The 11,769-nt window shown below is 38.4% G+C and overlaps 1 protein-coding gene across 2 annotated transcripts in view; it reads left to right on the top strand.

Annotated features, from left to right (window-relative positions):
* The first annotated feature begins 2,946 nt into the window (after window positions 1-2,946).
* Window positions 2,947-11,769, top strand: part of LIN28B (lin-28 homolog B) — a 121,016-nt gene continuing 112,193 nt past the window's right edge. Inside the window, exons 1-2 of one of the 2 annotated variants that reach the window (XM_060030588.1) lie at window positions 2,947-2,980; window positions 10,912-11,099. In XM_060030588.1, the coding sequence (XP_059886571.1) occupies window positions 2,947-2,980; window positions 10,912-11,099 (222 nt within the window). Of the gene's footprint in view, window positions 2,981-10,067; window positions 10,078-10,911; window positions 11,100-11,769 lie in introns of those variants that run through there. The other variant, XM_060030589.1, reaches the window with a different exon arrangement.

Genomic DNA, 11,769 nt, shown 5'->3' with positions numbered 1-11,769 from the left:
GCAATTTTAAAATAAATTATAGTGTATAATGCATAGTAGTAAGCATTTTCCTTTACATTGAATAGTTACAATAGTGGATTAACAACAATATGCAATGTACTTGAGAAGAATATTGTTACATATTTTACTAGGAAGAAATATGAAATCTTGGAGTGTTTGTAATGAATGGTGTTAAGTTAGGCAATTTTATAATAGTAAGTCTATAGTATATTTAAAATAAAATCATTGAAGTCACTTTATTTGTACATATTTTATGTTTGCAATAGTCAACTGATTAATTCCCTATCACATTCTCTTGGTGAAAAGATTTTTAAGAAAAAATTTGTTTATAGTCTATTTAATTCATAAAAGGCATCCTAGAGATAGTCAGCCCAGGTTCAGAAATTCATTAAGTCTTTGATTCATTAAAAAATATGTATTGAACACTAAAGAAAGCTAGGATTACAGTGATGAGCTAAATGTACTCTATTCCTCCCACTCATAGAACATAGAGTCAAGTTAGGAGAGAGAACATCATGGGCTATTACAGTCAATTACAGTACGGTGCTAAATGGTAGAGGCATTGTACTCAGTATGGAACAATAAGAAAAAGAGATCTAAGTGGAGATTTAAATGATGATTAGGGATTATCCTAGTGAAGGGGCAAAGAAGTGCATTATAATATTAAATAGAGATACCTGTGTATAAAATTATAAATAGCTGTTTTGGGAGTATTTCGTGCATTTAAAGAATTATTTTCATTCTTTATTGTTATTTCTTTTCAAAAAAGTCACCTATAGTCAGAATATGAACATTTAATATTGTGAATATTTTATATAACATTAACCTATCAAATCCCTATCATAGTTCATATGGATGGATATTAATATCTATATTTAAACTTCTATTTTCTCTTCCAACTCTTTTGTTTGTGAAAATTTTAAAATCATTATTTAACATCAGTGAAATATATTGATATCTGTGAAATAATTCCACCTTACTTTTCGTTTGAAAAGGTTGATAATATTAAAACTATCAATAACCAAAACCATCATGTGTAAGTTTGGATAATGAAAAATCTGAACATTTTTATCATTCAAATTGTCCTGCTTTCTTTAAACCCAGAAAGCTCATAGTTTGAGCTCTTAAAATTAAATAGTGTTATTTAGCTAATTTTTACACCATTTGACTTTCACTTTATTAGATTTCACATTTATAATAATTTATCATCTGACTTATTTGAAAAAAATGTTTGCAAACACTTTCTGTGTTTCACATCTTTAGAATATGTCATTTTGAACTTTTTTGCAAATATATAAGCAGAGAAGATCAAGTCTGGGCTGTGGGCTATTAGAAAAACATGAGCTAGGTTTTGCTGAAATTTATTTATAGTATTTAAATACCCCCTCACTAAACCAAATGTGCAAAATAAAATTTAATATACGCTCAATATAAAGGAAAACTAGTAAGTTTTAATAATGAATTTTGTTAACATTAGGGACTGTCATCTTTTTTTTTAATTTTTATACAGGAGGTTCTTGTTAGTTATCTATTTTATACATATTAGTGTATACATGTCAATCCCAATCGCCCAGTTCATCCCCCCCACCCCCACCCCCACCCCGGCTATCCCCCCTTGGTGTCCATATGTTTGTTCTCTATGTCTGTGCCTCTATTTCTGCCTTGTAAACCTGTTCATCTGTACCATTTTTCTAGATTCCACATGTATGTGTTAATATATGATATTTGTTTTTCTCTTTCTGACTTACTTCACTCTGTATGACAGTCTCTAGGTCCATCCACGTCTCTACAAACGAGGGGCTGTCAATATCGTCTGTCTTTTGGTTGTAAACACAGGATAACTAAAGGACTTAATGCACAGAGGTTCACGTGCCTTTTGTTCACATTCTTCCTCTATTCTTTTCAAATCTTACTCAGTGAGATTGTCATCCTTTGTAAGAAGAATCTTGGGTCAACATTCAGTAGAACTCTGCATTTGGAAAAGCCTCCATTTCGTTTTGAGAAGAAAATTAGATCACAACTTAGAGAATTTACACATAATGATTTATTTTTTTGTGAGTTGATATAGTAGATACAGTGTGTAAAAACTTAGTTAAGGAAGGAAAGACAGCCCTGGGTGGTGGCAGGTGAGTGTATGCATGTTCAAACCAATCTGTTTTCCAAGCTTTAATAACTCGGACCTGAGGATAAAAATGATAATTCAGTGGTCATCAGGAATTTTTCTTCCAACCTCTATACTTCATTACTGGGTGACCTCTTTATTGCAAGTTTTATTGTGTTGTGACATCTGCCAGTGGATATATTAGAAACATTAGTACTTGCTCATATTTTTTTAAGGAGAACTGATTTTGCTTATAAAATCTGGGTTAATGCATATTAGATATCTTTAATTAAATATACTCAATGATTAAATGTATTACCTCTTAAAGTAATTTTTTTCTCAAAAAGTATTTGAATGTAATAGACCCAGTATCAGGGGTATAGTATCACAATTAGAGTCTCATGATTTATCTTCTAAAAGATATCTGAATAATCAAATTAGTCCATCAAGGAACACAGTATCATAGGTTAAGTTCATTTTTAACTGTGGTTAAAAAAGAGAATGGGATTCTTGAATTACAGTGTAAAATTAAATATTAAAAAAATTTAAAACTGCATTGTTCCTGAAATCTGGATCTTTGACTACATCTTAGTGGTCTTGTTTAGAATGTTTTTTAAACTACCATCCTTTAATTGGAATGAAAGGCAAGTTTATGCCAATTGGTTATCTAATTTTGCTAGGTGAGTCTTAAATTGTAAAAAAAAGTTTACAGGTCACTTCACAGAGTCAAAACCTAAGCATTTTATTGCTTTCTAATGAGCTATTAAGCTGAAGAAGAGGCAATTAAATGAGCAATTAATGTAGTACTGACTTGAGCTCTCTGATTTTAGGTTCTTCAGAAGACAATGAGGTCATTCAACCAGGTTTCATCAGCCCCAGGTTAGTCTTTTTTTTTAATTAAATTTTTACTTAACTAATATTTATTTAAAAAGATCATTGGAGGCATATGAGAAAACATGACAGCCCTCAGGCATTCTCCACTTTGGCAAGATGGGTATGGTACTCATCTTGTACCTACTGTACTCCAGATCACTTCATCTATAAACTGATACTCCCACCAGAATTGCATGGATGAAATCTTCTAATTAACTCCTTTTCCTCCTGATTTTAGCAATATTGGATTTTGTGATTCCCTTTTCTGTATCTCATGCAAAACAGATAATATTTAAATGTTAATGGAGCTGAATGAAAAGTATTTGTGGCTTGTTCATTGTAAAGCCCTTAGCAAAATAGGCACTCACAAGTATATGCTGAATTAATTTAAAGCTAGAGACTTGCTCCTGTTTTCAAAAAATTTACCATAACATAAATAGCACAATATATTAGCCATGTTTTTCAGGGAATTAGAGAATTTTCCTAATCTAGGAAAGCTCCATTTATTTTGCTTTTCATGAGCATGTATCAAATTTGTTCCTCACTATACTACAAAAATGAGTCATGTGAACTTTTAACATCTTAAACCTACACTTAAAATATCTATATATATATATGTATATCCTTTCATTTATTTAGGTGTACTGTAAACCTAGGCTTTTAATGGAGAAATATTCTCTTGTATTACTGAAACTAACTGAAAACTGACAATACTATTTTCAGTAACAGTTTTATTTGTATTAGTATTTTAATGTATTACTCTGGCTTCTGCTCTCATACAGTTAATGCCTTGGCTCTACTCTTGACTAAACTCTTGACTAATACTGCTTTCAAAACTCTTAAGAGCTATGAGATGACAGAGTTTATGAGCATTTATAAGTACAAGTGAAATGCTGTTATTCTATTATTAAGCTTATCAAATACAGGATTGTAGGTAGCAAGAGGAAAGCAGTAGGAATCAAAAGGTTTAATGAGGAAACCACTGATAGGCATTGCCTTTTGACAAGCACTTTACTTTTTTCTGGAGTGAATCCTTTGACATAGAGATGATGCTCTAAAGAGTACCATGAAAAAGAAGATTCCAAAAAGTTGCTACAATATTTTAATTTACCAGCTCTTTTCACCTTACTATTGATTGTGGTTTCCCTCTGGGGGCAAATTGGAGGCAGTCCAGAGGCCCTTTTCTCTTCTGCTGGGAAGTAATGTTAACACCAGTGTGTTAAGTGACTGCAATAAAGTTTCATGTCTGTGTTTCCTTGTGATTAAAAAGCGTTGGCCAGGGAGAGGTTGCACTTTCACCAAAAGAAAGGTTATTGCCAGAGATTGCATTTAAGCCAAAGATTTGAGCATCAACTGCTCCAGTGTCCTCACTTTGCAGGTGAGGAAACTGAGGCCCAGAGAAGCTTAATGATCCAAGGTCACACACAAGGTTATTAAATGGGACCAGAACTCTGGCCTCCGGTTTCTAGCTGGGTGCTTTTTCTCCACAGATTTGCTTCCTGCACAGGCATCTTTAAAGCCTGAAGATTTCTTCTCATTTGCCTCATCTTTTACTCCTGTACTATTTTTTCCCTTCCTATTTTCCACCTACCTGTCCTCTTCCCCAAAATTAACCTAAAGTGAAAATATTAAAAGAAATACCTAGGAAGCCGTCCATACTCTTTTTTTTTTTTTTGCGGTACGCGGGCCTCTCACTGTTGTGGCCTCTCCCGTTGCGGAGCACAGGCTCCGGACGCGCAGGCTCAGCGGCCATGGCTCACGGGCCCAGCCGCTCTGCGGCAAGTGGGATCTTCCCGGACCGGGGCACGAACCCGTGTCCCCTGCATCGGCAGGCGGACTCTCAACCACTGCGCCACAGTCCACACTCTTATTCCAGTTATTTGTTTTGATGAGATTAAGTTTTAAAGGGTAAATTTTCATTCATTGCTTTGAGAGGGAAAAATTGTTATGTTTACATTATTTAGTGTCATTTCTGCAGACTCAGAATATTTATTGCAAAAAGGTCTGTAAATTATGAGGCATACCTGTTCAAGTAGTACAGGTGAAAAATCTGGACTCATTTTTCAAATAAAACATGAAGAACCTTCATTTTGTGCTATTCTGGGCAAAGTAATGTAATGCTTATTACTAAATGATTTCTCTAACCTATTGCTGTCTTAATTAAAATCATTTAGGAAAGTATTTGTTGCGCACAATTCAGAAAATATTTGGGAGGAGTAATAATAAAATTTTTACTTTTCCTTTTAATTGAAGAAGTATGTTAATAGAATATGATTTTTCCTACTCCAGTTAAAAAATAGTAAACTTTCTACAAAATGATGGTGTTAAAATAATGCCCCTTTTCTGAATTAATTTTGTTGCTCTACATACTTGGCTGAAACGTAAAGGACCAAAAAAAGAAGGAAACATTTGCAAATGCTTGTTTTTTGAAATATAAAGGCAATTTTATCTGGCACACTTAAAATTTATTTTAATCGTTTCCCGTATTTCCATAATTTTATTTAATTATACCTGGGGAAATATGTTAACCTATTTAAGGAAAATATTTAAGAGATTTTTACAGCTGTGTAAAAATTACCAAATTGGAACAATTGTGTTAAGCCAGAGCATTTTGCTCTCAGATAAGGAAATTAAGTGAGAACGGAATTTTGCTCTTCGGAAACGAAAACAAATAGCCCCCATATTCTAAAGTGCCTGTGCTATAAGACCAACGCACCCAGTCCATTACTCCTTTCAGCTGACTCCGTGTTGCAAGAATTTCAAGAAAGTTATTTGCGGGTAAAGTAGTTTACTGAAACGCAGTGGGAGGGATCGGCAACAGTTTGCCCGACGTGCGGGTCCGCAGCCTTTGGGCGGGAAACCTCAAGCCGCGGCCAGACAGCGGGTTCCCTAAAATCGCCCCCGGCCGCCCCCCACCCCCTTCCCCGCCGACAGCTTTTCCTGATCCTCCAAAGGCGCACGGCGACGTTTTCGTGGCTTCCCGAAAGGACGGCGCCAGGGGTCTGTGTGAAGACAGCTCCATTTTAGGCATGGCCTGGTGGGGGAGTAGGGGGTGGAGTGGTCATTCTCTCGGGTTCTCATGACCCCTCCCCCACTTGACTTCACTTTTTGGTTTGCGGAGACTGACATCTCCCAGATGAAGGAATCAGATTGTACATGGTACATGTCTGGAAACGCAGGGAAGGTAGTAGGGTGCGTCAAGCGTTGCCTCCATCCTGGTGAAGGCAAAGGTTTCTTTTGTTTGGTGTTCCTCTTGTCGGGACGAAATGACAAATGTGAATGTCCCCTAATTAGTGAGAAATCCTCAGCCTTCTTTGGAACGGCTTGACTTCTCGAGAGGAGGTGGTGATGTGGTGACTAAAGGGAAAGGTGACTAGAGAGAGAACGGGGAGAGGAAGTGGCAGGGGCGGGCGGTGGAGGGAAGGGGCAGATCCGCTGACCTGGGGGTCTCGGCGACCCTGGGGGCGCGAGCTGCGCGTGAAGATCCGCGGCTGCGAGGGCAGCGCGGGGCTGCAGACCCCGGCCTTCTCGGCCGGGACGCAGAGCACGGGTGGAGCCGCTCGTCGCAGTGCCGCAGCCCCTCCTCCTAGTTTTAAGAAGAACCGAAGCATTGTTTCGGCTGTAATAGAAGTCACTCATTGCTTATAGTTGAAAACAACGACGGTGGGCTCTGGCACCTCTTTCGGCTCCTTGCATTGTACTGTCGGAATTCTTTAAAAAAAAAAAAAAAAAGAAAGAAAAAGAAAATATGTACGTTTTTTAAATGTAGAAATCTTAGATTGTGATAACCAACGGGCGTATGATAGGTTATTTCCTTGATTTTTTTTTTTTTTACCCCCAGTGCATTGAGGATTCTTTGTAGCTACTTGAACTCATTTTAAAGACATTTTGCAAGAAGTATGATAAATCAAGCCACTGAAACATTTGGCTTCCACAAGTATAAAACATGCGTTTTGAGTCAAGCACAGGTCTTTCTGGCACTAAAAACAAGTAGGAAATGAGAAAAAAATTAAAACCAGAAGACTTCAGGAAGGTGACAAATTGGAAAGCGTTCTAGGAGATTCATGGGACCATTTTAGGTGAAAGAAGAACTCTATGAGCTTAAAAAGATGATGGTTAGTTTCATAAAAGGATCTTAGGCTCAAAAGACTGAGGGGGGAGCAGGAAAAGATGAGTCTATTTAAAAGACAGTGCCATATCCCTGAAATGGGGACTGATATTTTCTGTCACTGTCTCCTTCCTTCTCTTCCCTCCCTCCCAATTCCCTTCCCTGCTTCTCCTCCCTCTACCCTTCCTCTTCCCTTCTGTCCGCCTTTCTTTTACCGACCCCACTCCAATCCCCCCTGCCCCAACCAGGTATGTAAAATGCATTTGCCTTAAATTCTTTGTGAATGAATGTTAGAGGATTTCTCAAAGTCCCCAGTTGGAAAAAGCTTTCTACACGACTTGAAAGGCCGATGTCCCTCTCAGGAAATGAATGAGTCGATAACCTCTGACACCAGTGACCAGTCCAGTGAACCCTACCTTAATTCCACTAATACTGGAGGCCCCCAATCAGGCAAAACTGAATCTCATAACTATACCATCCAATGTGGTTCACTTATGGCATTTCACACTTTTCATCTATGTATTTGTAGGTTTGAATTTCATCAAATTTAACAAACAAGGATTCAGAACCCACCTACATATTTCTGATTTTATGATGATTGGACTATTTTTTAATTAAAAACAAGCTTACAGATAAAACATTGTTTATCATGAATGTGTGTCAGTGACAAAACTAAATTATACTGCCTGTTAATTTTATGATAATTTTACATAAATAATGGCATTTCCTCAATTTGCATGAGTACGTTTCACATTATTTCTGTTACCAGATGTTGATTTTTAAAAGTAGTTCTTTCATTTAAAATATTAAAAAAACTTATTCAAATTAGTTTCTCTATTTCCTGTTATTCAAAATATTTAACCTGGAATACCATCGTTAAAGTTATTTCATTATAGATCAGTGTAATCAGTTGATTTCTACTATTAAAGTAATGCCTAGTGAGTGTTTTGTTAGTAAATAATTTTTTTGAGAGCTTCAGCTTTTGGGACTCTTGCAGAATCATTTACATTTTTACACTTTTTCTTTCCTCCCTACCAGCTGGCACATGGTTATCCCCCCCCCACACACAAAGTAAATAAAATGAGAAAGCTTGGCCTCCTTTCTTGAGAAACAACAAAAGAAATAAACAGACGAAAAATCTTTTCAAGTTAATCAGTCTCGATTGAAGCCTTTTACCACAAACAGCTGAAAATAACATTTATTTATATACATCAATTTACTTCAGATCTGAGCTAATTAGTATAAATTTATATTTCATTGTTTAGTATGGGGAGGAGGTGTAAATAGGTGCATTATGTGAATTTTCAAAAGCTTTTAGATTCGGTCAAAATCCCTACGTTTTAGTTTGTGTGAAACAGTGTTAGAGTTAGGAGTGTGTTTGGAGAGACGGGGAGGGGGGTTGCGGGTATAGTGGGGGAGGGTAAGCTCCGTAGCTTTGCCGAAGGGAAGTGGTATCTGTACAGTTTCTCGGTAAACTGCTTGTTTAAGAAAATGGGGGTGGGGTGGGGGAAGAGTAGTGGTGCGTTTTAATGTTTCAAAGACGGGTTTTATTTTATATTCTAAAGGAAATCCAGCATTTCTAGTTGATCTATAACATTTACTGTAGTGGTCGATAAGGGAGGCAGTATTGGTGTCAGCATCTAGTAATCAACAATCGTTTGAACCAATTTTAAAGGTAAAGGGTAAGCAGTTTGAAACAGGGGGCTGGCCGGGGAAGGGACGGTAGGAGCCTAACCCGTTATTAAGTTTTCGTTTATTCAACTCTTCTGTCCCCTGGTAGTGGACTTTTAAAATGTCAGGGTCCGGTCAATAAGATATAAATTTACCTTTTTTTCTCCCACTTGCCTCCCTTTTTCACCCCCTCCCCCCGCCCGCGCCCGCTGTTTCTCCCCCACCTCTTTCTCTGGCTCCGCAGCCGCCTGTGCTGGCGGCTCCTCTTCACCTCCCCTGCCTGGCGCTCCCCTCCCCCTCCTTGCCCTACGTCGCCTTGCTCTTGGGGAACAATCGCCACTGATTGAGGTTCACTCTATGTTAGGCTGGAAAACTGGGCTGTTATTTAGGAAGTCATTAATCACATCTCCTCCCCCGGAAAGAGATGGCGGAGAAACCTGTGAAGTACAATTCCTTACCAGCCCCCTCCAAAATGTTCCGAAATGGTAAACCTAAACACAATTTGACTACAAGAAGGTGATAGCGATTTTTCCGGTAGCATTTTATTTTAAATTTGAAACAAATTTCAGGTCACAGTCAGGTAATTGTGTGCATTTCTCTTATTGTAGGTGTAGGTTACCATTATCTAAAGTTTCATGGGTGTGTAATTAGGTTCAATTAGATCTTTTGTAAATTACATATTTTCCTCTAAGAATGGAATTAAATATGAAATTTGCATCCCAAGCAGGTTTACTGTTAACGGAGCATCTGAATTCTTAGGGGGAAAAAAGCGTAACGTCGGTTGCTTTATTTAAATGGCTTTTTTCCCCTTAAATGAGATTATTTAGACAGGCTTGTGTGTAAGGCACGCGTGTGCACATATATGACTGCCGTTTTTCTAAATCGACGATTCACAAGGACCCTCCATTGTGTTTAAGTAAAAGCACGAAATCGGCATTCTGATTTATCGTAAAGAAGCGTCCCCAATTGTCTTTAAGATAACATGTTTGAGTTTTTCGTGTTCATTCATAAATTATTTTGATGTCAGCATAGATGAAATGGCGATTGGTTATCTCTTCCTCTTGCCAGCCCCTTAAGGATCCGAGGTGAAATTAGTAGCAAGAAAGCATGTAATTGACAAAGTCACGTGTGCTCAGGGGGCCAGAAACTGGAGAGAGGAGAGAAAAAAATCAAAAGAGGGAAAGCACATTAGACCATGCGAGCTAAATTTGTGATCGCACAAAATCAAGATGTTAGATTGATGCAGAAGATCACTCCGTTGCAAAGGGAAAGTTTTCATCTCACGAGTTTGGAGCAGAGGGCCCGTGGGGCAACATGGCCGAAGGTTAATTTTCTTTTCTATTGTTTTACTGTGATTTTCTCTCTTCCTTTCTCCCGCCCTCTCCCTCTCCCACCCTTCTTTGCCCGTCCCCCCTTCCCCTTTTACCCCAATACTGAGCAGTACCCCCCACCCCCCATCGCGCAGTGGGGCTTTCTGCAACCTATTGTTATAGATCTCCAAAAATGTTTTGTACCGCCCACACTGATTCACAACTTGAAAAGCTTTCAGGGGGCTATTGTTTGAATTGTTTGAGTGTGATTAAGCGCAGTTTCAGTTAGTGAGCCCAAGAAAACTTTTATACACCTGCCCCCTCCCCCATTCCACCCCAACTTTAATTGAAAGTTATTGGGGGGGAGGGGAATGCACATTGCAAATAACCCTGGATTCACTGCTGCCGCATGTGCGTTAACTAGTTCTAACCATCTTCACGATTTCTCTTTCCTCCTCGGGCACGCCGGAGAGAATTAGTTTCGCTGAAAATTTCTCTTTGTAAATGGGATCAGTGTTAAATCAGCAACATGCAAGTAAAATAATCGCATGCTGTACTGTAATATGTGGCCGAGAAACAGAGTTAAATGAAAACGTACACGTATGTACAGAAACGTGGAAGTTGTGATCGATAGAACAGTGTGGCTTCCTCCCTCCTCCGCTTTCCCTTTTAAGCCTTTAATTTAAAATATTTTCTGCCGAATAAAAGAAGGAATCAACCATTTAATAGCTTTTTTTTCCTTTCATTTCCTCTCCCCTCCACCCCCACTCCCAAGCAGTTTTTTTTTTCCTTTCACTGAACTGTATGGCAATACTGACTAACTGACTTTTTTGTCCTGTTCTACTCAGGCGGGGCAAGCAAAGGTGGTGGAGAAGAGCCCGGGAAGCTGCCGGAGCAGGCAGAGGAGGAATCCCAGGTTTTGCACGGAACTGGCCACTGTAAGTGGTTCAACGTGCGAATGGGATTTGGATTCATCTCCATGATAAACCGAGAGGGAAGCCCCTTGGATATTCCAGTCGATGTATTTGTACACCAAGTAAGCCAAACTGTTTTTGTGTTTTGTTTTGGTTTGGTTTTGGTTTTGGTTTTTTCTCCTCGTCTTCACCTTTTTCAAGTGGAGGAGCTGACCGGTAGTTTTGTCAGTGGGCTTATAATAATGTGCCCTTCAAAATCTTCCTTACAGTCACGAGTGAATACAGTTATTAGGGTGTGTGCATGGGCACCTTCCTGGGTGTCTTTTCCTAAACAGAAAATGAAATCTCTGAAATTTCACTTCTGGGTGGTGGTTGACTTGATTAAGCAAGTTCCCCTCTTCTTTCGACAGCGAAATTGCCGTAGTGTAGCTTCCGGTGTTATCGGTTACGATACATTATGTGGCCTGTGCCTGGGGAATGAGTGGGAAATGAATGAGGAAACAGTGATCATATTAAGTTTTGTTTTTTTTAAGCCAATTTGCTGTTATAAGAAATCTGTAGGTCCCCTTATTTTAGACAGCTCTAATCACAGTAGCTTCCCCAATTATTTTATATCTGTCCGGTAGTCTTTTGTAGATTCAAATTAAAATTGATTTCACAGTAAAATAGAGTAGAACATTGTTGGCCTAGTATGGATTTGAAGAAATGCAAGAGAGGATTGTTGGTAATCAAACATTTTAGAAATGTGCTCCGTGTAGGGCATAGGTCCAAGGATACTGTCTCTTTAAGAGA

Source organism: Delphinus delphis, chromosome 14 (assembly GCF_949987515.2).
Source record: "Delphinus delphis chromosome 14, mDelDel1.2, whole genome shotgun sequence".
Taxonomy (NCBI): Eukaryota; Metazoa; Chordata; class Mammalia; order Artiodactyla; family Delphinidae; genus Delphinus; species Delphinus delphis.
Note: the sequence above shows the minus strand (reverse complement) of the source record. Positions and strands in the feature narration are given on the sequence as shown.